This window comes from Rhineura floridana, chromosome 3 (genome assembly GCF_030035675.1).
Source record: "Rhineura floridana isolate rRhiFlo1 chromosome 3, rRhiFlo1.hap2, whole genome shotgun sequence".
NCBI classification, from domain to species: domain Eukaryota; kingdom Metazoa; phylum Chordata; class Lepidosauria; order Squamata; family Rhineuridae; genus Rhineura; species Rhineura floridana.
The window spans coordinates 157,480,520-157,506,946 of NC_084482.1; the positions used below are offsets into that span (position 1 = coordinate 157,480,520).

Consider the following 26,427-nt stretch of genomic DNA (forward strand, 5'->3'; position numbering starts at 1 on the left):
TTGTATATGTAAACGCGGCCACATAGCTCAGTGCTATGTATTGACTTCAATGGGTTTAGGCGAACACTTGCCCAACTTTACACAGTCCTGCATCTCAAATCATACAGCATTTCTGCTCACAAGTAAGGACCTCTGACTTCAATTGGAGTCGCTCCCACATAAGCGTGAATGGGATTCCAGGTTTTTAAAGCATGTTAACTCGTAATGAAGTCTTACTAAACTTGGTGGGACATGCTCCATTGCAAGTGTGCTTGGGTCAGCCTCATCGTGTTCAGAGCAGGAGCGGCCCACCCAAGCTACGCTTTTCTTTAAGATTTAACTACATCACCCGCGCCCACAGTTGCGCTCACAGCTTCTTCTTACTGCGCAGCCGCAGTGTTTTACGTCGCCCCGCGGAGACAGTGAGAAAAACGGACAGCCTCGCTTTCCGTTTACAGCTCTGTGGTAATAAGCACCCGAATATTGCCGTAATATTAATCCAGGAAGTCGGGCTCTGGGTTTTGCTTTACGGTAGCCTTCAGCCGGAAGTGCTGGGCAGTGGTGTTGTTTACTGGGGGTATCGTTTGTTCTTTGTTCTTGTTGGGTGGACGAGCAAGTCGGGCAGCCGCCAGTAGTATCATGGACCGGAAAAAGAAGCTGTTGGACGTTACGGTTGCCTCGGTGAGTTGTGAAGGGGGAAAGGGAGGGGATACGTTCATGGACCTTTGACGTGGTCCTATACTCTTTATACCCCAAAAGGAATTGTGCTGAAAGTCTAATTCTCTCCTCTGGTGTATAACTACTGGAAGGACTGCTCTGCACATGCTCGAGATTACTTGTGGGGAAAAAATCTTGTATTATTACTTTAAGGTTGAGCACTTCGTGGAAAGCGAGTTTATGGGGCTGAGCGCTGGTACATACTGAGCTCCATTTCTCCTACTCGGTTGATTTGGCTGTTAGTCCTGAGGGCCTCTTACGGGTTCTTGTAATGAACCTTTTAATATCAAGACAGTCTTGAGTGAACGAGAATTCCAGGGCTGTTTAAATTAGAATAAATCCTGATGAGAATATAATTGTGTCGTTCTTCCTGTGTCCTAATAATTCAAAAAGAAACAAATGTTTTGAAAATGTTCCTAAGGGGAAAGGAACCTAATTGGAAAATGGACTGCCTTCAAGTCGATTCCGACTTACGGAAACTCTGTGAATAGGGTTTTCATGGTAAGCGGTATTCAGAGGTGGTTTACCATTGCCTAAGGAGAAAGGAAACCTGAGTAGATCAGGATAGTTTTTAGGTTTAGTTCTTTGCTTCTTATATCAGCCACCCAAAGTGCAGTAAGAATTTATGCTGTACATATAGACAGCTATCAACCCTCTTTATTCATTCCACCAAGAACCTTGTATTCTTACTGAAGAGCAGACCTGTGTATCAGAAATGATCCTGATCTATATAAAGATTCCTTACACCTGTGCTATTCTACTGTCATGTTGCAGAATCCTCAGTGTTAATTATAATCCCCCCTTTTTTTTAATAGAAGAAGCACTTGGGTAGAAATCTGATAAGATGATGTTGGCTATTCTGTTAGCTTGCCAGCTTACTAACAGTCCTGTCCGCTTGATCAGGCATATTGATCAGCAGAGAGGATTGGGAGAGAAGCTGGGAATGCTGTTTTAGCAGAACAACATTCTCATCAATACATTTTTTCAAATTTTTGGCTCTCTCCTCGGTTTGAAAATACCAATGCATATGCTTCCCTGGGCTCCTGCTGGGAAGAAGGGCGGGATATAAATCAAATAATAAATAAATAAATAAATATGCTATAACATAAAATATATAGCATTGTGTGTTGTGATTTAAACCAGGGGTGGGGAACCTTTTCAGCTTGACAGGTTGGATCCTTACATCTCCAAACCCTGGCATAGGTGGGTGATAACATGAGGTGACCCATTTTTCCTTTTCAGCACAGCTTGAACTCAAGCTGTGCTGCAAATGGAGAACCCAGTCGATGCAAGTGGGGCGTGAAGACCCTGCCAATCAACTGAGGTTCCCCACCACTGATCTAATCAAAGTGTTAAAAAAAATAAAGGTTTATCTTTCACATTACTGATGGATAAAATAACTTGGTAATCAAATGTCTTTATATCTTTTTCCTTACAAGCTATAGATTAAAGTATACCTAAATCTAGAATGTTATATGCATTGTTATTACAATACATTGGGTCTCTTTCTACCAATACTTTAAATAGAATGAAGCTGTGTCAAACTTTGCTTCTTAATGCTTTTGGGCTGGCCTCTTAGCCAGTATTTGAATTTCCCAAGGTTGTTAGTGTTTCAGTTATTGTCCTGTAGTTGCAAACGTGTGTTCTTTTCTACATAAACTTCTAGAGTTCCCTATTTTGTTGCTAAAGGGAAAAATGTACTTTCTTTTTCACTTCTCTTGATCCAGTTGGTAGACTTGAAAGCTGAACTTTTCAGAAAACAGGAAGAATTCAAAAAAGAAAAACTTCTGAAAGATGCTGGAGCCCCTGTAAAACCTAAAGCAGTAAACAAGGTACAGTTTATGTACAGTTCAATCCTATCACTGTCTGCTCAGCAATAAGGTGCACTGAATTCAATGGTAGGTGTGCATTGGATTGCCATCTGCAACTGAATAACCTTGTTGAAATCAGCAGGACTGTAAAGAGCTTCTCCTTGAACAGCTGCCTGAAATGCTGAACAGTAGTCTCTAGAAATTTAATTGGTTCAGGGCTAGTGAGCTAAAAAAGATGCAATTTGCAGAGTTGCTTAATCTGACATTCACTTCTTTTGAGCTAAATTTGAGATATAATTTAGGTGCTTTACACATAAATTGCAATTCAATGTCACGACTCCTTAGTCCCACAAAAGCTTATTTTTCCAAATACGTTAGAGAAAATTCATTTTCATAGCTAGTTGACATCTATATTGGGAAATCACAGATAATGTACATGATCATTAATGATCTTGGATAAAATAGCTTGATTATACTTCTACATAATATGAGTCGGTACAGTATTGAGATGCCATGATAAGGCATGAGTTACCATGACAGAAGCAAGCTTAGGTGAGCTTTGGGCTCATGCATTCCTCCCCTTTCCTCCTCTGGCATTGTTGTAAAGAAGAATTTTTAAAGCTTTTTTTCTTTAAAGATGTTTTGTTTTAGTATGTTTTTAAGGTTGTTTTGTTGTAATATATTTTAAAGTCTGTTTTTATGATGTTTCGGAGTGTTTTTAGTGCTTTTTTCACCCGCCCAAATTAGCGAACTGACCCATTCCTGCCTTATTGTATGCGGATAACTCTGTTATATTATCTTACTCAGAAGTAGGTCTCAGGAAAGCCCTTCGCACCTTTACGGCATACTGTATAGAGGAGGAGCTTGTAATAAATTATCAAAAGACCAAAATCTTGGTCTTTTCCAAAAGGTATACTAAGCGCAGATGGGGGTCAGTGAGCACAATATTGAACAGGTCAAGGTATATAAATACTTGGGTGTAGTTTTTCAAACAACTGGCCTGTGGAGAGCCCAAATTGCACATCTTTCTGAGAATGCCCAAAGAACTATCTCCGCTATTCTTAATTTTTTCTTTTTGAAAGGGGCTTCTCATATAGGGTTGCCAGGCTCAGGGCCTGAGACTGATCCTGTATCTTTAGGAGAAGCGAAAGTCAGCCAAGTGCAAGTGTTCTTGTAACACTGTAATGGGAAAAACCACAAGGTGGAATTCTTCCTTCCCCCTGCACAACTTTGAAAAAAACAGAAGACCTCTTGGATGCTGGGCCTGGCAACCTTGTGTTTTTTCCCATTACAGTGTTGCAAGAACACCTGCACTTGGCTGACTTTCTCTTCTCCTAAAGAAACAGGATCAGTCTCAGGCCCTGAACCTGGCAACCCTATTCTCATATCCTCTCTGTCATCAAGGTTTTCCAGGGCAAGGTGTTGGCCCAATTACTCTATGGCCCTCTTTAGTGCTTTTGTTTGCCGCCCTGGGCTCCTACTGGGAGGATGGGCGGGATACAAATCTAATGAATTAAATAAATAAATAAATACGAATTTGGATGCCTTCTGTCCTTTACTAACTGTAGTTTGTTTCATCTGAAACCAGCAAACTGTCTAATCTTAGCTATGGTTTGTTTAAAAGAAGCCAGCTTAAAACCATGGGTTAAGAAGCTGACTTGTTTCTACAAACAGTTAAAATTAACCAGAGTTTAGGGTTTGGATATAATGCTAAAGTATAGTTACTCAGAAACAGAAGTGAAAGCTTCTGATTTCCTCGTGGCTGTGCCAGAGAAGGCTAGAGAGAGCTCACAAATTCAAGACTTTCATATGTAGGTTTCTGTCATGAGAAACCATAGTTTATTGTAATGCCCAAACACAACCATATTGATTGATAAGAATATTATTATACTAAAAATTAAATGTTCAAAACGAAGGCAGATAGAGTAAAGCAGGCAAATAATTCTGTAGTGTTTTATACAGGCATACCCTGCTTTAACGTTCGCAATGGGACTGGAGAGTATACTTTAAGTGAAAATCTACTTTAAGTGAAGCAATTGTCTTCACTTGTACTGCACGCAATCAACACTAGATGGCAGCGGCGTCATGCCAATAAAATGTACGTTATTGCAAAGCGCGCAAACGTTAAGCGGGGTATGGGGACGTTGTCATGAAATTGTACATTTCTATGCATTTGGTAATCTAATTTTTGATATCGTGGCTCAGTTATAAAGAACTCTGGGAGTTGCATCTTGTCAGGAGACAGGCCTCTGGAAAGGAAAAAATGTTAAGTTTCGTTTCCAGCTGCAAGCAGTTGGGGAGGCCTGAATAGAAACACCTGTTTATCTTTGCTAATCAGTAGGAGCCTGGTACTCAAGGACATGCAGGCCTGAGAAGGTCGAGATCAGAGAGGGGCGGGGGGCCTGCAAGGCGCGAAAAAGTGAAGAAGCTTCGGGAAGGTGATTACATCAGAAAGCCCCTTACTGGTTAATTAGTCCTGGACTGTTGGGTTTCTTTTTCCTTAAGTATAGGGTTTGAGACCCATAGTCTTTGTTCCCCCTGGAAGGTTCTCCGGGATGGTTCCTTTGGGTGTCCATCTTGCTGGTGGTCGCCTAGGTGGGGTTCCATTGCTTCTTACCTGATGCTATTCTCTCTGAGGAGATATGAGATTACAACTAACTACCTCCTAAGTAAGTAGACAGGATAGCTAGTTTGTTATTTTCTTGTGTGTTGAAACCTCTTATGTTGTACCTGAACCCCTGATTGGGTGTGTGGTTTTGAGGAATTGTTTTGCTGCTATATATTTATGTGCACTTATATTTTTTAATAAAGCTACTTCTATTTAACCTGGTGTGTTCATTGAGGGTAAGGGTGGTTCTGAATCCAGCACCTCGACCATTTGACCATGAAACTACCAAGGACAAAGAAGTTAAGCCTAAGTATATTTGGGGGGTTTACCAGAGGTTTCTGGACAAGGAGTGTAAGTTTGGCTCTTGTCATATTGAACCTTGGTTTACCTATTTCTGGGCTCTGAGTTCCCCTAGTTCAGAGTTGAACCAGTGAAGGGGTGGTGGCAGCCTATCTTCTCCCTTGCAGGGTTGGTTAGTATAGTTGGGAAGAGCTTTCCAGGAAGGGAAAACCTTGGTGTTCTGGATGCAGGCTGTTGCCTACCTGTGTTCAGATCTATCTGGAGCTAGTCATTGCCTTGGCAAGGGGAATTTGGGAATTGGGTTCCAGATCAATTGCCCTAAGGGTGGGAATTGGGTCTGAAGCATGCAATCCGTGCCCTGTGGGGGCAGGAGACCATGACAGACGTATGGAGCATGTACGTTATAGCGAGGCAACGTTAAGTGAAGCAACATTAAGCGGGGTATGCCTGTACTGTTAAATGTCTTGCTTTAAGAAAGGGAACCTGGACAACTCCATGCTGCTGCTGTTAGGCAACTTACTTGCAGGCCATTTAGTATAGTTGGGAAGAGCTTTCCAGGAAGGGAAAACCTTGGTGTTCTGGATGCAGGCTGTTGCCTACCTGTGTTCAGATCTATCTGGAGCTAGTCATTGCTGAAGACAAAATGATAGAAAGATTGATTAATCTGTCATACATTCTATAGCTATTTTTGATAACTATTTGAAGCTGAATTCTGGAATTGTGTGTCTGTTTTGCTTTTGAAAACTTGATGTTACAGAAGCCAAGCATCTGGACTAAACAAAATAAAGGTGTTTCAGATCGAGCTGAGAAAGATGCTGAACAAAAGATAGAAGAGCAACAAACATTGGATAAATCAAGGTAATTCTTGGCTTCTGCGAAGGGCGGTATTAAAGTATAATTAGTCTGCTTACATATTGCATAGCAAACAAATGCAAAATAGGATTGTGTGCTTCAGAGCTGATACCTCATGGTGCATACTCCATTTCCTCACTCTCTGTTTCTGAAACTAGATATGACGTTTTTGTACTACCAAGCTTTGGAATGCCATGTGGGTATAGATGATAATTGCCCTGACACCACACCAAATGAATAACAATGTGTAGTGGTTACCACAGGTTGCCTATTAAATCTGAAAACTACTTCTAGGGGTGTGATTTATCCTACTGTTTGCACTTGAGGGAGTTCAGATTCAGGCATGTACTCCATTAAAACATACTCCCAAATTTGCAGGGTGATCTTAAGCTTTTTTGCTGAGAAGTCTTAATTTCAGTGGGCCTTACTGTTTAGGATTGCTCAGGATTGCAGACTGTTAACTGTAAAATAGGCATAATAATGAATGTTCTTCCTTCTCTGTGTGAGAGGAGTGAAAAGCTCTTTGCACTTTGACAGTTATACACAGTGCCACATTCTTGGAAGTTTTAACGCCTTTCCAATTGGTAGTTTTCATGTCATTCCTGAGGGCACTCAGGATCAAATGGCTTGGAATGTACAGGCAACTTTATTTAAAACTATGGCATTACTGAAACAGAAGGAACAAGTTAGTGGTTGTGATCGAAGACGCGATACACACACAGCGATATGCTCACAGTAGGATTCCTGCTGTTTCTGCCAAAAGAAATTGCTTTTTAAACAAAATTGTCTCTTGAGCATGGCTACTTTTTATGGTGCCTCTGGCTTTGATTAATGGTTTCTGGGTCTCTTGGAAAGCAATATAGCCTTTTTGTTATAAGAGCAAACTTGGCTCCATACGATTGCTCCAGAGAAGTCCTCACATATTTCCATGCCTGTGATGGTGTGGAAGATGTTACTGGTGGCCTGTCCCATCCACAGATACAGCTGTAGTGACTCCTTGTACACACCATTCAACTCTTGGGAATCAAAAACACCCCTGTTGCTTGTGGAAAGCACTGCTGGTTTAGATAGCTTAGGCTGCCTTAAGAGGAGGCAATCTTGTCTGCATGTAATGTTGTAAGAAATGAAGTCTTTCTCCCATGTTCAGAATGGCAAAATACTTACTGCTGTGTAATGGTGAACTGAAATGGGTGTGCTTGTGTGTTTTGTAGACAGAAACTAGAAGAGAAAGCACAGCTGTATGAGAAAATGATAAAAGGAGATTTTCCAGGTAAGGAAAACTACTTGTAGGGATCAGATGTTAAATTTTCACCCATTCTAAGGTTTTAGCACCAAGAACTCTTAATAGGGAGTAGGTCCCTTTAAAATTGGTGGGTTTTATTTCTGCCATGTTTTACATTGCAAATATGTGATCTGTCTAGTGCTGTCCTTAAGTATTAGAAGTGCATTTCAAGGTGGTTTCTTTTTGGAAGGGTATATTTTCATATAAAAATGAATAATAGAGCCTTGTCACCTGATGAAAATTGCACCAAAATAATTTTTTTATTTTTTATAATGCCCTAGAAAAACAGTTACTATTGGCTTTTTCTTGTTCTTCCAGAGCTGATGCAGTGTTGCTGAGCAACTAACCCTAGTTGCTATCATGCATCCCTAATTTTACAGGATTGTGGAGGGGTTGACAAATGTTGAACAATTATTAACTACAGCAATGTCCCAGCTGGAATTGATCTTATTTTTCTAACCAGTTGTGTGCCAAGGAAAGTTTCCTTGAACTCCCCACTGTAGTAGTAATGCCGGAAAAGGACTTTGCTAATGGAACTGTGACACAGTTTTGTGAAAAATACTGGAAAGGAACATGAAAAATACTGGAAAGGAACTGCATGGAAAATCTGTCTTAGTATCTTTTAAAAACCTGCTTATAAATATGCTGATGTTTATGGGATAGAGAAGTGGAACCTACAACAAAATGCTGCAGTGTATCCTTACCCCACAGTAGAAGCACTCCTGTTCAGGATACCAGCCAGCTGGACATTTTTTCCTCCAAAATACTATAAGCTGTGCAGGGTGCAAGCTGGCAATTCATCCCCTGCTTTGGCTTCCCTCTTGGGTTTTTTTTTAAAATGTATTGTACATCTTCATACCTTGGGGTTCATCCAGGCATGTTGATATCTCCCTCTCATTCTAAAGTAACCCTATGCTGGCTCCCCTGCTGTCAGCACTCAGCCACCAGCATTCACTAGTAATGGGAATTAAGGGCCAGTGCATTCAATGTGACCACAGAAGTCGGTAAAGAATGGAGTGGCATGATTTTGTGCACTGTAAATCGTGACTTTCCTTGCCCATTAATGGTGGCTTAATAGAAGGCATTTAAATTGTACTATACTCCTGTAAAGCTACAGGACAATACTGGAAGTTAAAGGTAATTTAGAAAAATATGCATTTTTAAGCCTTTAAACTTCTACATCTTAATTAAATATAGGCTAAAAGCCTTGTTCATCAACCAAATTGCCTAAATACATGAGGTATGACAAAAGAATGACTGATTCTGAGATGCTGAAAATGAAAAGAATGGAGCAAATATGTAGTTGCTAAATGTATGGTAAGGTTTCCCCCCATTTTTCCCAAGCTGCTAACTAACAGCACAATCCAAATGATTGGGAGCCGGCAGGAGGGGGGACCAACAGAGGAGGAGCTGGTGGAAAGCTCCCCAGCATCCACTCCCCATTTGGGAGCCACCGGCCCACCTGAATGTTGGCTCTGTCGGGAGCTGCACACAGAAGCTGGCAGGAAAGAGCCAGCTCCCACAAAGAGGCCTACTGGGGAGTAAGTGGTCCCCATAGGCCACCACAGGAATACTTCTGCTGCGCTGTCCTGTTCGCCTGTGCAATTCTTGTGGGGATTGGGACCTGCAGGAGTGTTCCGAGGGGGACTTGGATGTCATGTAAGTCTCCCCTGTGGCTCCTCCGCCATGCCTCAAGAACATCCCATTTTTGGGGTCATCGCTGGCTCTCAGTCCACCAGGCTGGCCATCCCTAGCAATGCTGGTAGGGTCCTGGTGGCGCTGTGGCTCAGCCAGAATGGGGAGCTTTTGTTGGCAGAGCCTGGCAGCGCCAGGAGCCTGCCAGCTCAGCCGGGGTCCACCACATCCACCTCTCCTCAGCCTGGCACAAATAGGGTTTGGATTGCGCCCTAAGGCCAGAGCTGGCTACAGGAAATGTGTGGTTACTATTGAAAACAGCAGCCCTATGTGTTGTCCTTTCTCACTGTGCCCCCCCCCAGCAATGTCTAATATACAACATGCATGACATGAGGTCAGCTTGCTATGTGTTTATCCTCATCAACATTATTGGGTTGCAGGTGCAGGGAAATATGTAGTCTTGTACTGTATTTCTTATATTAGTAGATGTTACCAGGCAAGAGTTGTGGGGCTGCTGTTTTGGAGTCAGCTACACATCTACTGTAACACCTAAATCTGGCCTGAGCCATATTTAGCTAAATGTTGAAGTGGAGCGAGGATCTTGTAGGGTGGGGGCAGGAGTTCCATGAGCTTGGCAGCCTTTTTCTTTAGGTATAGCTAAATTTGCAGCTATGCTGAAGAAACTCCCTAGGATTTATTGTCTGACTTTATTTTCCCCGCATTGTTGTGTAGTGTAGTCAAGGACATTGTTGGCAGCCGTAGAGCTGATTGCCGCAATTTTATATTGACTTGTATCTCAGCTGGCTGCTCCTGATGTCTGTCATTTAGGGATTGGTTTTTCTGTTTTAGATGAAGAAACTGAGGATTTGTACCTTGTGGATTTCACTCAGAAGATCATAGACAAACAGAGAGAAGTACAGGAACTATGTGCAAATGAAGCTGCTAGAAAGGCAGCAGAGAAGGAAAATGAGGAAGAAGAGACACTTTCTGAAACAGAAATTCCACCTCCACAGGACCCCACCGAAGAATGGTTTGTGGTAGCATTGTGGTACAATCCTCTTTTATGTGATTTCTGTATAATCTCATGGAAAAACCTGGTTTACCACCATCACTGTGTATCCCCCCGACCTCCTCTAAATGAAAATTAATGCTAATATATTAACTTTTTTACCTATAAAGAAACATTATTCTATGTTTTTTCCTTGCAGAAGAATTTCCAGTCGAATATGGTTTTTCATTTAAGGGTACTTTCACTTTTATGTTTATCAGCATAGATGTTTGCATGAATTTTCTTCTCCCTACTTCAGTTTTCAAACGCTATTTTTGTTTGATTCATGCCCAGAACCCAGCTTACCGGTCTCCTATTAGTTGGGAACATAACTTCTGAAATAAACTTCCAGCTATCCCTTTTTAGTAGCAATATTTATGCAAAACAAAAGTGCATACCCCCTTTTTTTTTCAGCATTGGTGCTTGTCAGTCTCCAGTCTTGATGGCCCACAAGACCATAACTGAAAGTTTGCTGGCTTGCCTGGAGCTGTTATGTGTGTCTGTTTTACAAAAAGTATATTTCTAAACATCTAAATTTATTTTTGATGTAAAAACATGAAACTTTCAACCAATAACTTTAGTACTATGATCAACCAGTGGATTGTAATTTGAAAACAAACGTTTTGAGAAAAATCTGCTTTTAGAGTTGGAGAAAACTACGAGAACCAAGTTGGTGTATCTGAACTGAATAAACAGCAGGTGCTCCGTCGGGGGGGGGGAGTAAACCTAGAGAGAGCTACTTCTGGGTTCTTAACATTTTTGCAAAAAGCAACTTAATGGAAGTGTAAATCACTGATGGCTAATAATTAGCATGGCATGCAGGGCCCATCAGCACTTGGACCATTTTGTGTCTGTGCACTATAAATAATTGGGAGAGTTAAATGCTAAATATTTTTGCCACTATTAAAGGGCAGCATGTACTGGTATTTATTTGTATCTTGAACGGTTTTCAATAAGAGAAGTAACTGAGAAACAGTTTTCAAAAGCAAGAAGGTTCTTTTTATGTATTTGTCTTCAACTTTCATTAAAATAGTGGAACAATTGCAGAAGCAATCATTAAATGAGTCTTGGCCGGATAATTGAAAAATATTGTTCAAATGTAGTATTTGTGTGGGAAGTCAATACTGCATCATTATTTTCACCACAGGGAGCAGACACTGTGTGCCATTTTAGTTTGGTTGGGAGATGCATGCTATTGCAGATTTTAATGGTTCTCTTGACTACCTTATCACAAAAGCAAGGAGCTGCATTACAATGATTTTTTTAAAATTGTGAATATCATAAATGGTGGGAACTTTGTCTGTTTTCTTTTTAAAAAGGAAAGGATGCTTTGTTAAATCTATTACTGCTAACATTTATCTATTTATTCGATTTATATCTTACCCTTCCTTCCAGTAGGAGGGCAGGTCAGCAAACAAAAGCACTAAAAATACTCTAAAACATATTAAAAACAGATTTTAAAATATATTACAACAAAACATCCTTAAAAACATATTAAAACACAACATATTTAAAAACATCCATGCATTTATGGTGGGGGTAACTAAGGGATTGCTCTGTGTAAGCTATATACGTGTTGCGTATATGTATTTGTTTCTTTACTTTCTCAGTTATAAATCAGTGTTTAACTTCTGCATGAAGTTGATTTTGCTTTTAATTCTAGGGTTGACTATGTGGATTCCTTGGGCCGATCTAGACGCTGTATGAAAAAAGATTTGCCACATCTGCTTCAAATGGATAAAGAGCTTCAGGGAAAGAGGTGATGCTTGTCCTAAATGAAGTAACTGCTTTTTGTACACATGTGGAGTGGGGGTAGTGAGGATTGGTACTTGGCCAGTTGGGAATGAGTAGTTGGCCAGCTGGGTCTTACCCATGTCAAAATGCCCAGAAAAGTTCCTGAGGAATCTTGTTTTGTTTAAGCTGAGAGGACACTTAATCCATTAATTCTATATAAGTACATGAAAAAGGTAAGAGCAGGATAGTGGATATGTCTGTGCAATCTGATCAGATCTGTACACTTACTGAAATTAATGGAACTTAGCTAGCCATGGTCAGTAATTTCAGTGGATCTACTCTTGAGTAGGACTAACATTAGGTACAGCCCAGTGTTTGCATCTGATAGCAATACCATAATACTTCTTGTTGGAGATCAGCTTGGGGACCCTCTAGGGATAACCTTTTTTGGTCCAAGAGCCACATTCACCTTTGGCCAACCCTCCAGGGCCCACATGCCAATGGTGGGTTGGCCTTAAATGGTTCCACCCAAACTGCGGGTTAGCCACTCATGCTCTAAATGAGCTCTGTGCTTTCCACAGTTAGTCTTAGGAAGTAACAGTTGGTCTCTAGTGTTGAGAATACTTTGGGTGATAACATGATCTGGTTTGAAGGACAGGCAAATGGCTGCTTCCCTTTATGTGTGTACACACACACACTCACATTTGTGAAAGGGAAAAAATGAAATTACTTCAGCAGTATCATTCTGACTAAAACAGAGTATTGATGGTGGTGTAATATGATGCCATAACTACAGTACTTCTGGGCAACTTTATTGGGTGACCTTGGGAGAGTCATTGACAGAATTCACACATAACGCTAAGCCAAACCATGCCTGAGAGTGAACAAAAAAACATGCAGGTTCCTGGAGCAAAGACTGTGGCCACAGCACTTCTCTGTGGTTCCAACTTGTGGTTTGTCTAAAGTGAAACAGATCGTGAGCCTGCGTTCAGACAATAGCTGAAATGTCATAGAATCATAGAGTTGGAAGGGCTTTATAAGGTCATCAAGTCCAACCCCCAGCTCAGTGCAGGAATACAAATTAAAGAATACTCAACAGGTGGCTGCCCAGCTGCCTCTTGAATGCCTCCAGTGTTGGAGAGCCCATCACCTCCCTAGGGAATTGGTTCCATTGTCATATCACTCTGACAGGAAGTTTTTCCTGATACTCAGTTGAAATCTGGCTTCCAGCAACCTGAGGCCATTATTACATGTCCTGCACTCTGGAATGATTGAGAAGAGATCCTGGCCTCTGTGTGGCAAACTTTCAAGTAGTTGAACAGTGCTATCATATCTCCCCTCAGTCTTCCCTTCTCAAGGATAAACATGCCCAGTTCTTTCTCTCCCCATAGGGCTTTGGTTTCAGTCCCCTGATCATCCTTGTTACCCTCCTATGAACCTGTTACAGTTTGTTTGCATCCTTCTTAAAATGCTGTGCCCAGAACTGGGTGCAGGACTCAAGATGAGGCCTAACCAGTGCTGAATAGAGGGGAACTAATACTTCACACGATTTGGAAACTATACTTCTGTTAATGTAGCCTGAAATAGCATATGCCTTTTTTGCAGCCACATCACACTGTTGGCCCATATTCATCTTGTGATCAACAACAATCCCAAGATCCTTTTTGCTTGTAATATTGCTGAGCCAGGTTTCCCCATCTTATAACTGTGCATTTGGTTTCTTTTTCTTAGGTGTGGAATTTTGCACTTATCCCTGTTAAATTTCATTCTGTTTTCAGCCCAATGCTCTAGCCTATCAAGATCCCTTTGAATTTTCTTTCTGTGTTCCAAGGTATTAGTTGTCCCCCCCATTTTGTATCATCTGTAAATCTGATAAGCATTCCCTGCACCTCCTCATCCAAGTCATTAATGAAAATGTTAAAGAGCACTAGGTCCAGGACCGAGCCCTGCAGTACCCCGCTTGTTATCTCCCCCCAGTTTGAGAATGAACCATTGATAAGCACTCTTTGAGTACAATTCTGGAGCCAACTGTGGATCCACCTGATGGTTGTTCCATCCAGCCCACGTTCAGCTAGCTTGTTAATCAGAATATTATGTGGCACTTTGTCAAGAAGTCGAGATATATTATGTCCACAGCATTCTCACAGTCTACCAGGGAGGTTACCTGATCAAAAATTAGATAAGATTAGTCTGGCAGGATTTGTCCTTGATAAATCCATATTGGGTTCAAGTAATCACTGCGTTGTTTTAAGGAGTTTATAGACTGACCTCTTCATAATCTGCTCCAGAATTTTTGCAGGGATTTATGTAAGGCTGACTGGTCTGTAGTTTCCAGGTTCCTCCCTTTGTCCCTTTTTAAATATATGGACAACATTAGCCTTCCTCCAGTCATCCGGCACTTCACCCATCCTCCACGATTTTGCAAAGATAATAGTCAGTGGTTCTGAGAGTTCTTCAGCCAGTTCCTTCAGTGCTCTGGAATGCAGTTCATCAGGCCCTGCAGATTTGAACTTGTTCAAAGTAATTAGGTATTCCTTGACCATTTTGTCTGTCAGTCTCAAGCTGCAATCCTTCCCCTTCAACTTCACATTTCCTAGGATGGTCATAGTCCCTCTTTCAGGAGAAGACTGAGCCGAAGTAGGAATTGAACATTTCTGCCTTTCCTTTGTCATCTGTTGTTATTTTGCTATCCTCGTTGAGTAGCTATACCTCCATTTATTTTCTTTCTTTTACTATGGACATACCTGAAGAAAGCTTTTTTGTTGCTTTTGGCATCTCTTGCTAACCTCAGCTCATTCTCAGCTTTAGCCTTCCTAACACCATTCCTGCAATTCTGTGTCTTTTAATTTTGTTCTCATAGCAAAAATGGTAATTCTATAAACTTCTGAGATCTTGTATACCAGTATCAGAAAAAGAAAGTAATTTGTAGGAACGACCAGGATATTTTGGAAAGGAGTACAAAATTGCTGGCTTATCCTGTATGTTAAAAATTAGTTTTTGAAACATCCTGGCATTTACACAAAGTGGTGATGAAAATGCTGGCAAAAAGGTGCGTGCGATGATGCGGCCAGCTACGTGTCCTCTCGACCCTTGCTCTTCTTGGCTTATTAAAGCTTGCCAAGCGGGTCTGACCGAGTGGATCCAGGATGTGGTCAACGCATCATTGCGAGAGGGAGTGATTCCAGTCACCTTGAATGAGGCAGTGATCCGACCACTCCTGAAAAAGCCCACCCTGGACCCATGGGCTTGTGACAACTACCAACCGGTTGCCAATACCCCCTTCTTAGGGAAGGTGATTAAGAGGGTTGTGGTGCAGCAACTGCAAGTACTCTTGGATGAAACAGATTATCTTGACCCATTCCAATCTGGGTTCAGGCCTGGTTATGGGACTGAATCGGCCTTGGTCGCCCTGATGGATGACCTTTATCGGGAGAAGGACAGGGGGAGTGCAACCCTGTTGTTCTTACTTAATCTCTCAGCGGCTTTTGATACCATTGACCATGGTATCCTTCTGGGCCAACTTGGTGAGATGGGTATTGGAGGCACTGTTTTACAGTGGTTCCAATCCTATCTCCAGGGTCGTTCTCAGAGAATAGCATTGGGTGACTGTCTTTCGGCCCCCTGGCAGCTGTGCTGTGGGGTGCCGCAGGGTACCATCTTGTTGCCCATGCTATTTAACATCTATATGAAGCCCTTGGGAGCAGTCATCAGGAGCTTTGGGGTGAGGTGTCAGAAGTATGCTGATGATACCCAGCTCTATTTCTCCGTAACATCTTAATTGGGAGAGGCCGTGCAAGCCCTGGACCGCTGCCTGGACTCGGTGGTGGGTTGGATGAGGGCCAATAAACGGAGTGTGAATCCTAGCAAGACGGACGTGCTGTGGGTTGGTGGTTCCCGACTTTGGATAATTGGTCAGTTGCCTGCTTTAGATGGGGTTGTACTCCGTCTGAAAGAGCAGGTCCATAGCCTGGGAGTGCTCCTGGATCCATCTTTGTCGCTAGAGGCCCAGGTGACCTCAGTGGCTAGGAGTGCCTTTTACCAGCTTCGGCTGATGAGACAGCTGCGGCTGTTTCTGGACCGTGACAGCCTGACTACTGTTGTCCATGCACTGGTAACCTCTAGGCTAGATTACTGTAATGCGCTCTATGTGGGGCTGCCCTTGTGGTTGGTCCAGAAGCTGCAGCTGGTGCAAAATGTGGCGACGAGACTGCTCACTGGGGCAGGGTATCGCCAACATGTCACCCCGCTGCTGAAAGAATTGCACTGGCTGCCCATTTGCTACCGGCCAGGTTCAAGGTTCTAGTTTTGGTGTACAAAGCCCTATACAGCTCGGGACTAGAATACCTGAAAGACCGTGTTACCCCTTATATGCCCAGTCGATCACTGTGCTCTGCAGGTGAGGGCCTCCTGCAGATACCATCTTGTCAGGAGGTTCGTTCTGCACAGTATAGCAAACGGACCTTTAGTGTGGCAGCACCTACCCTGTGAAATTCCCTCCCTTTGAATATTAGGCAGGCGCCATATCTGCTATCTTTTCGGCAGCTTTTGAAGACTTTCCTCTTTCAACAAGCCTTTTAAGTTGAGACCTATCCCAGTCTGCATCTGTGTCAGAATTGTTTAATATGTTTTTTATTAATGTTTTTAACCCTTTTTAAAGGTTTTTTAAAAATGTTTTTAATGCTGTTTTGTTTTAATGTATTTTAAGATCTGTTTTTATGATGTTTTAAAGTGTTTTAGTGCTTTGTTTGCTGCCCTGGGCTCCAGCTGGGAGGAAGGGCGGGATACAAATAAAATAAATAAATAAATGTTCAGTGTAGGGAAATGGCTATTAATGTATTGTTTGCAGACCAATTAACTTAGCAATCTAACAAAAGTGTTCTAAAGCAATGACCCTTCTATAAAATTGGATTTTAATGTGTCCTAATGAAACAGTAGAATTTGGTATTTCTTTTCTTAGATTAATAGACTTCAGAGCTTTTTGATCAACTCAAGGACACTAGAACTTGATTTATTTTTTAGCCTTTAAGTCTTATGATAACCTGGCCAAATGGACATTTTAGGAAAAGTAACACAGCTGTTGTGTAATTGGTTCATTCAAAGATTTTCTGTAGCTAAATAAGAAAAATAAAGGGTGTTGAAATGTAGCTCTTTCGATCTAATGGGGATAGATCATAGTTTGCCAATTTCTTTACCATTCCACGCATTCTATCTTACTTTTCTATCAAGAGACTGCTTTCTCTCTAGAAATACGAACACTTGGGGTGGGGGTGGGGCTATTTCCTGTATGTTTTAGGCTTTTTCATATTCTCACGTTTTTCTCTTACAGTTTTTTTTTTAGGATAATGCATGAAATGCTTTTTAAAGCAGGACTTTACAGTACCATGTTAGCTGCGCTTTACCCCCTCAAAATAGTTTTCAAAAGCTGTATGATAATTGCCCAAGATAATCTACAATATTAAGTAACTACAATCCCTGTATATTGTAGGATGTACAACTCAAAGGACACATAGAGAAATGTTATTGATGCATGCTCCACAAGTGCCTTGACAATTCAGCAAAATGTCTTTCAGAAGTGCTTTAAGGCTTTTGTATTTAGGCTGCCTTTATGAAAGCTGCTGTTAAATAGCATTGTGCTTTTAGATAGGATATGCTAGTTTTGTCTGGGTGGTTGTGGAATGCGTCACCAGCTCCTAAGGGATACTTTCTTAATGGATTTTTTTCACCTGTCTGAATTAGACAAATGATTGAAGGGAAAACTCTGTTGTCTGAAGATATGAGAAGGGAATTTCAACGACAGCAGTGGGAAAGGGAGGAAGAAGAAGCCCTAAAGAAACCTATGGGACCAATACATTACGAGGACATTCGAGAAAATGGTGTGTAGTCTCACTGTTCCTGCAGATCTGTCTTGAGACATGAGATGCACCTTTCTTCCCAATGCAAAAATAGATTCAGTCGGTATGCATCCTTGTTAAAGGCCATATCCATTTTTTAAGCAAGGTAGTCGTGGATGTGCGGAATTCCCAGGGTGATGTAATAAAATGTTGAATAGAGGGGAAATAAATTTGAGAAGTCCCCTAAGCCTCTGCCACATATAGTACATGGCACATCTTACTTGATCTGGAATGAGTACTGTCCAAAAGAGTAAAAATCCTCAGTCCAATCCATCAGCATCCATTGAAAGTGGGAACTCTAGACTGGTAACTCTTAGGGTGATATCTCACCTTAATCATACTCAGAATAGACACATTGAAATAAATGAACTTAAGTTACTTAAGACTATTGATTTCATGGTGTCTACTCTGAGCACGACTAATCTAGGATATCGCCCAAGAGTTAACTCCCTGTGATCCTGTAGTTGTAATCTATGGTGAATTCATAACATGGTGCAAAATGTTTCCTTTCAGAGGCCAGACAGCTTGGTGTCGGTTACTTTGCCTTTGCCCGTGATCAAGCTTTGAGAAGAAAACAAATGGAAACTTTAGAAATGCTAAGAGAGCAGGTATGGCATTTAAGACTCTAAACTATTGTGTGGGAAACATGTATGTTTTAGTTTCAAGCTTTTCCTTGGGTGTTCATTATTCATTCATTCATTCATTGGCGATCACTCGTGGCCAAGTAAGATTGTCTTCCAAGATAAGGTTTTTAACAGTGGGTCCGTAAGTGACTGTGGAGGCCAATTCTGAATCCACACAGCCTCCCACAGTGAGGACATAGGTTTCTAGATGGAAGATAGTCACAATGAGGATTTGTTTGACGTGCCTTCCACCGTTTGTCCCATTCGCCCTGTACTCGTGCTTCTTCAGTCCATGGCACCTTTGATAATAGCCAACCTCCATTTGGGATGTTCATGGGCCAAGACTTCCCAGTTCTTGATGTTCATGTTACATTTTTTTAGATTTGCTTTAAGAACATTTTTAAACCTCTTTTGCTGTCCATCTTGCTTTTCCATCCTTAAGTTGGGAGTAAAGTAGCTGCTTTGGAAGACAGCATTCAAACAACATGGCCAGTCCAGCGAAGATGTCGAAAGATCATTGTTTCAACACTGGTAGTCTTTGCTTCCTCCAAAATGCTAACATTAGTCCGTCTGTCTTCCCAAGTAATTTGCAGAATTTTCCAGAGGCAGCATTGGTGGAATCTTTCAAGAAGTTGGGAGTGGCATTTATAGATGGTCCATGTTTCACAGGTGTACAGTAAGGTCGGTAGTACAATAGCTTTGTAAATAAGCAGTTTGGTCTCCCTGCAAATATCCTGATCCTCGAACACTCTACGCTTCATTTGGGAGAATGCGGCACTCGCAGAGCTCAGATGATGTTGAATTTCAGCATCGATGACAGCTTTTATAAAGAGATGGCTGCCAAGATAGGGGAAGTGATCAACGTTCTCCAGCGTCACACCATGAAGCTGGATTGATGGTGCTACAGAGGAACTAGTTCGCACCTGTTGATGAAGCACTTTGGTTTTTTTAATATTAAGTGAGAGCCCAAGCTTTCCATATGCTTCTGCAAAGACATTTAGGATAGTTTGAAGATCTTTCTCTGAATGTGCGGAGACCACATTATCGTCGGCATATTGCAGTTCGACAGAGGCTGACATTACCTTACTTTTTGCTTTAAGCCTACTGAGATTAAAAAGCTTTCCATCTGTTCTATATATGATTTCCACACCAGTAGGAAGTTTCCCCTCAATAACGTGTGGAATCATAGCAATGAAGATAGCAAAGAAGGTAGGAGCAATGATGCATCCTTGTTTTACGCCTGGTCCGACTCTGAATGGATCACTCTGAAAGCCATTGTTATCCAAAACTGTCGCTGTCATGTTGTCATGAAGGAGTCGCAAAATATTCACAAATTTATCAGGGCATCCAGTTTTCAGAAGGATAGTCCAGAGAGTGGTTCGATTCACAATATCAAAGGCCTTAGATGAATAAATACCATATATAAAGGTCGATTCTGCTCCCGGCATTTTTCTTGAAGCTGTCGTGCAGTGAAGATCATGTCCACAGTCCCCCTGGAAGGGCAGAAACCATTTTGAGATTCTGGGAGGACATCCTCTGAGATCCGTAAGAGGCGATTTGCGAGGATCCTTGCAAGGATTTTACCTGCAGTAGCAAGAGAAGAGTACCTCAGTAGTTCCCACAGTCTGTTGTATCACCCTTATTAAAAAGGGTGATAATTATGGCATCCCTAAAGTCTTCTGGGATCTCCTCCCTCATCCAGATTTTTTCAATGAGCTTATGAAGTTGTTGTGTAAGTTCAGGCCCACCTTCTGTAAAGACTTCAGCAGGAATCCCGTCAGGTCCACTAGCTTTGTTGTTCTTCATTTGACTGATGGCTTTACTGACTTCATCCCAATTAGGGGATACTGCAAGCTCATTTCTAGTTTGTTGCTGTGGAATTTGCGAGAAGACCTCACCAGCCACAATAGAGTTACGATGAAGGAGGTCATAATAATGCTCTTTCTAGTGCAGTGCAAAAAACTCTTTATCATTAAGAAGTTTGGTATCATCCATTGAACGTAAGCGATTTGTACCTTGATTTGTTGGTCCATAGATGGCCTCTGTGGCATTAAAAAAGCCCGTGCATCTTGAGCATCTGCAAAGTGCTGGATTTCTTGAGCTTTCTTTACCCACCAGGCATTCTTAAGTTCTCTAGTTCTTTGGACCTCAGCCTTTCCACTGGCATAGATGTTTTTCTTAGCAGAACAGTTAACATCTTTCTGCCATATCTGGAAGGCTTTCCTTTTCTTGTCAATGATATGTTCGATCTCACTATCATTCTCATCAAACCAATCCTGATGTTTCTTAGTTTGGTATCCAATAGTTTGTTCACATGGTGCAATAATGGATGTCTTCAGTTTAATCCAGTGTTCCTTGACATTTTCAGGGAGTTTTGTCGGTAGATGTTTCTTGAGAGTTGTTTGAAAGCAGGCTTGATTAATAGGATCTTGAAGGGCGTGGATGTTCATTTTACGCCTTGGTTTTCTTCCTTGGAGCCTACATTGAGGAACAATATTAATGGCCATAGCGGATCGAATTAATCGGTGATCTGTCCAGCAGTCATCGGCACTCATCATGGCCCTAGTGAGGAGAACATCACGATGATCTCTGGCATGGACAATTACGTAATGCAGGAGATGCCAGTGTTTTGACCAAGGGTGCTTCCATGATGTTTTAAATTTATTTTTCTGGGGAAAGAGTGTGTTTGTAATAACAAGATTATGCTCTGCACATTTAGTCAGAAGTAGAATGCCATTCAGGTTGCTATTGCCAACTCCTTCTTTCCCAATGGTTTCTGGCCATAAATTGAAATCACGCCCAATTCTTGCATTGAAATCGCCCAAGAGTATAATTTTATCTCTCTTAGGTATCTCTGATAAGATGATGTCCAGCTGGTTATAAAAAATTTCCTTGATATCTTCATCAGCATCTAATGTTGGTGCATAAGCACTTAGAATAGTTGCCTCCTGGTTTTTGGCAAGTTTTGACCAGAGAGTTGAGAGTCATTCATTAATGCCAATAGGAACTTCTGACAAGAGCTTCACAAGATTATGTTTAATAGCAAAGCCTACTCCATGCATTCGTTGTTCTTGTTCTGGCAGTCCTTTCCAGAAGAAGGTATAACCTCCTTTTTCTTTCTTCAGTTGTCCTTCTCCTGCTCTTCTTGGAGTGCTGCTATGTCAATATTAAAATGTCTCAACTCACTTGTGATGAAGGCAGTCCTGTGTTCAGGACATTCAGTATAGGTATTGTCCAATGTCCGTATATTCCATGTTCCAAAGTTCAATTGTCTTTTGTGACCGCTACGTAGTGACCCCACTGGACAAGGTAATCCAGTCAGGGAGAGAGATGAGGCAGACTATGTTTATGGCAGCTTTTCTAGCCCCCTCCCCATACGGAGTGAGCAGAGTGGATCCTGAATAGGACTGCTCAGTCATGGATATAGCTGCCAAACTACTCAACTGCCTCAGTCCTTGAGCCAGGATGACTGAGTCTGTATCCACAGCCCATGTGCCGGACCATGACTAGGGGCTTCCAGATTTCACAGTCCTGCCCCCGTCACCATTCGCCGATCACCATGGGACGTTTGGTTTGGTTGGAAGATGCCTGTGTATGAATTTGTTTTACGTGGGGAGATTGGTGCACGACGATCAACACACAATCTTGACAGAAAAAGGCTTTGATCCAATGGCATGGATACCACAACAATTGGAAGTCTTTTATCTGCTGCAGCCTTCATTCACCTTCACAGCCGTTGTAATGTACACATAGTTATCCTCCGCCTGTTCTGCCGTTGAGGACTTTCTTGGATCGTTCTTTGTCTGGTTCCTTTCCCTTGACCTTACCACCATGGGTGACCCTGCTGGGAGTACATGACTCCCGACGGCATTGCTCACAGGGTTCATTGGAACATGCAAGCCCACTCACCACTGCAAGGTGACATTCCAGCGAGGGGTCCTTGGGTATTGCATAGTTAGTATATAAGAAAATAAAAAGCTGATTGATATTGAAACTGTTTCCATCCTTATGGAGCTAGAGTAACCTAAAATGTCCAGGGTGCTCTTTTGACAGAGATGCAGTTATAATAGCTGAATCAAGCACTGGTAGTATGTATCCCAGTGTTTATTGTGAAATATATGAGTAATATATCTACACGTGTGCACATTCAGTGACATTTAAAACTGGAAATTGGGTAGCAGTTTAGGCATTAGGTTTAGGTGTATAAATTAATACAGAAGTTCAAGTTTCCTACATAGATTTGTGGTTGTGGCTTCTGAGAGAACTACCTGAAATACTCATTTCTTTCTAAACCCAATACATTTTAAGTTGTGTGGCTACCATGAAAAACGTATATGCTGTGCTAATATTTATTTTATATTTTCCAACTATGAAATAAGATTTTATCATACTGTAGTATTTGACCTCTGAACTGTTTACAAGATCAAAGTTTGGATTTCAAAAATATGGGGGAAGTGGATTGTAGGAAATTATGTAGCTGCTAAGCAGTGTCTGTGTGTTTGTCAGGAGTGTTATTGGAATGGCAACACACAATAATAATTGATTTATCTCACTTCTAAGACTACAGACCAGAGAACAAAACGTGAACATTTAAAGGAAAAACGCAAGGCCATTCTGGAAGCCAGACTCTCTAAGCTCCGAGCAAAAAAGCGATTAAAAGAGGGGGACACAAAGGAAAATGGAGGTACTTTCTCTTTAAATTCCTCTCTTTAAATGCAGAGATCCACATCTGTATTCATAAAACTGAAATGTCAGTGAGGATCCAGTTAACACTGATCAGAACACCAGCATTTGACTCTGCATCAAATATTGGGTTGCATTTTATTTTGGATAGCATTCAGAATCTGTTTTCTGAGGGTTGTATCTACTAAGCAATACTCTGAGAAGACCCATTAAAATAAATGGACTTGCTAGCTATGCTTTTAGTGAGTCTGCTCTGAGTATGACTTATTAGAATACAAACTGAATACAGAAGGGTAAGTTTCAGCTTTTGGGAAGAGTAGGGTAAGATGTTCATTTAGTGTGTGAGTGAGAAGTAATAAGGAATCCTCACAGGATTATGGGGTGTAGGCTGATATGGCCAACCTTTATTTTTTCCAATTCAAGCACGTCGTGCCATCTGTGCTTAAACTCCAAATTTCATTTTTCAAATATCCAAAAACCTTTGTTAGACTCAATAAGATTAATATGAATACTTCCAGCTATTTCAATATACTTTCTGACACCAATATTAATTGGCTTCTGAAAGAGTGGTGAGGCCCGGTAAAATTAAAGGGCATGACAGACTTTCAGAATACAGAACAATTGAGGTATATGAAGTCTAGGAAATAATAGTGAAATATTTTAAGTCTTGCCTTGTTTCTCACTTGATTAACATAATGTAGATGTTCCAAGATATGTTACCAAGCAATGTTATTTAAGCTGTCTTCTCAGATCTATTTAAATGCTTATGGTTTATGTTTTTTTCCCCCAATGTTCTTCTTTGCTTAGTCATGTTTACTTCTGATTTAGTCTACAACAATTTTCTTTGGGGGTGGGGGAAGTGAACCAGTGAGGTGCAATTTTTTTACTCTGATTAGTGTCAACTGTGGCATGACAATAGTTTGTTCATTGTTTCATGGCTCAAGTAAAATCTGTTTCAGTAATCTTTGTTCTGTCAAAACAGAAGAAGAAGTTAAGCTGGCACCAGCTGAACCCAAACCTGCTGAAGTGCCAAGAGTTTCCACAGAGAATAGAAAAGTGGAAGTGATCATTCAGGAAAGGAAAGATACAAAACCTGGAGTGCCCTATGTCAGAGAGTGGGATAAAGGCAAAGGTAAGAACTTGCAATTTGCATTAGCTTTGCATGATATAAAATCCTTTTTGCTGTGAGCTTGTTACATTCTGTCAGTATAATCTCTAGTTTGTGGGCTAGTACCATTTCATGTGAGGGAATCTCATGTTTGAATGTTCCTGCATATAATATGCACACATGCTATATTTCCTGTAGATTCAAAACTAGCATATTTGGGAAGAAGGATATGCTACCTCTGTTCATTCAGACATGAAAGGAAAATATTTTAACCTAGCCTTCTCCCTACTATCATAGCTGTTCCTTGATTCCCTTGAGGACTTTGTAATGAAAAATGGTTGCCTAAATTAACTTATTTCCACTGGTGACTTTGTTCTCAAAAGATTTATTCCCTCTCAAGCCCACTAGAGGGCACACAAAACAAGAGCACTGTCAACACGTTCACAGTGTTAAATTTTTATTCAGTTCTACCTCTCTAATTCTTTGTGGCCATACACCAGGGTGACCAGAACAGGGTTTTCTAAAGCCAACAAAAAACAAAAGGATTAATGGGAGAGGTTTGATGTTAAGCTTGGTGTGTGAAAAACAAATTGAGTTTGTTCCTTTCTCCCCTTCCCGTTAACAGAATTTACTTTTGGACTCTGGTCAAAGAAGCAGGAAGATCTCAGAAATGAACGAGACCCAGAATTTGCACCTCCATCCGCTTACTTTATGGGTCAAAAGAGAACTCGTGACTTTAAAAGCCAGAATTGGAACAAGCAGGGAACCTCATATGAAAAAACAGAGCACCTGACAAAGAACCTGCCATCCACATCAGCTGAAACTCTTAGTAGCAACTCACAGGCCAATCAGTTCCTATCCACTCAGGCATATGACAGTGGCTTGCAAAATCAGCCACCAGTTTACCAAAGTTTAGATGATATGTTGTCATACTATAAACAAGTGACATGAGCTTTTGATGTACAGAGATTAAATAGAAAAAGGTATTTGGGGTTCCAGTTTTCCTTTTGTTTTAAAGCTTAAGAGAAAATGTGTTTTGGTAGGATAGGTATTGAATGGCTTTGCCATGAGATGTATGTATTTTACTGCAACAACCATGTTACTGTCAGTACTAACTTTAAAGGTTTCTGTTTTAAAAGTGATAATTACATTTCTGTAGTGTTTTGAATTTCTTGCCATTTCCGCTGCAGTCATCCCCCCCAATACTATGGCTGAGATCCAAGACCTGTGAGAGTGATGACTTTCTTTTTTAAAAAAAGCATATATACTCAGAGTCACCGTGCAATATTGCAAACTGCTTTTAAAAGTCTCCTAAGTTTTTGAAGTGTATACTATTATTTAGCATGAAAGGCTGCTGTTTGAGAAACAACACACACATTTTGCTTGGGCACAGAGAATTAGTTGTCCAGTTCTTTGGAAACCAGCATTAAAGTAGTTTAGTGACAACTTGTAGGGTGTGGTAAACAGCATTCCAATAAAAGTCTTCTAAATTGTAAAACATGTTTGCATCATGATAGCGGACCATTGTTCATATACAAAGAATCTTTGTGCTATAAATTGAATCCCAGTAAGATTAGCATAGTGGTGCTTTCTGCTGTCCATTGTTCATCTGGATTTGTGCTAGCGCTGACAAAGTAAACAGTTCATGTGAGTCAGTATTATCAGGAACTGTCATTTTAATATAATGGAGTGACTCAACAATTTCTTGTTTTCAACTACGTGAACAGTTATTGTGCTTTACTTAACTATTTAAAGCTATCCCTTTCTCTGGTGCAATGCGACTACGATGGAGGCTGGCAGCAAGGATGTGTTTTCCAACTTTGCAGCATCTATTTCAGTTTGGGCTATAAAGTTGATGAATGATATGGGGGCTCCAAAGTTTACAGTGGCTTTAAAAAATAAGAGTAACACTCAAATTAGTCCCTTGCCTGATTTGTTATTTACCTCACTTAACTACATTTGGAATACTGGGTAGAGTTCTGGTTGCCTCACCTCAAAAAGGATATTTGTAGAGTTGGGAAAGGTTCAGAAAAGGGGAACCAGAATGATCAAGGGGATGGAGTGACTCTCTTATGAGGAAAGGTTGCAGCATTTGGGCCTTTTTAGTTTAGAGAAAAGGCAAGTCAGAGAAGACCTAGTAATGTATAAAATCACAC

The 26,427-nt window shown here is 41.1% G+C and overlaps 1 protein-coding gene and 1 long non-coding RNA gene across 3 annotated transcripts in view; one reads left to right on the plus strand and one right to left on the minus strand.

Moving 5' to 3' along the window:
* LOC133380685 (uncharacterized) overlaps nucleotides 1–481 on the minus strand; it is a 38,861-nt gene extending 38,380 nt beyond the window's left edge. The window contains exon 1 of the long non-coding RNA XR_009761504.1: nucleotides 1–481. This is a non-coding gene — a long non-coding RNA (uncharacterized LOC133380685).
* Nucleotides 381–26,190, plus strand: CCDC174 (coiled-coil domain containing 174). 2 transcript variants are annotated; one of them, XM_061618441.1, is made up of 11 exons: nucleotides 381–660; nucleotides 2,424–2,528; nucleotides 6,173–6,273; nucleotides 7,479–7,537; nucleotides 10,034–10,232; nucleotides 11,896–11,991; nucleotides 17,703–17,839; nucleotides 18,371–18,465; nucleotides 23,041–23,164; nucleotides 24,146–24,295; nucleotides 24,897–26,190. In XM_061618441.1, exons 1-11 carry the CDS (start codon nucleotides 619–621, stop codon nucleotides 25,220–25,222), a joined length of 1,434 nt encoding a protein of 477 aa, XP_061474425.1. In that variant the 5' UTR covers nucleotides 381–618; the 3' UTR covers nucleotides 25,223–26,190. The 2 variants fall into 2 exon arrangements, with proteins under 2 accessions (XP_061474425.1, XP_061474426.1); XM_061618442.1 differs by having other exon boundaries at nucleotides 382–660; nucleotides 10,034–10,214.
* The last annotated feature ends 237 nt before the right edge of the window (nucleotides 26,191–26,427 follow it).

Bases quoted from the DNA above. Each gene is read 5' to 3' on its own strand.
- CCDC174 (XM_061618441.1), top strand. From the start codon at position 619: ATGGACCGGAAAAAGAAGCTGTTGGACGTTACGGTTGCCTCG. The intron at 18,466-23,040 runs GTATGGCATTTA...CTCACTTCTAAG, and splicing joins TAGAAATGCTAAGAGAGCAG to ACTACAGACCAGAGAACAAA. The intron at 23,165-24,145 runs GTACTTTCTCTT...CTGTCAAAACAG, and splicing joins GGACACAAAGGAAAATGGAG to AAGAAGAAGTTAAGCTGGCA.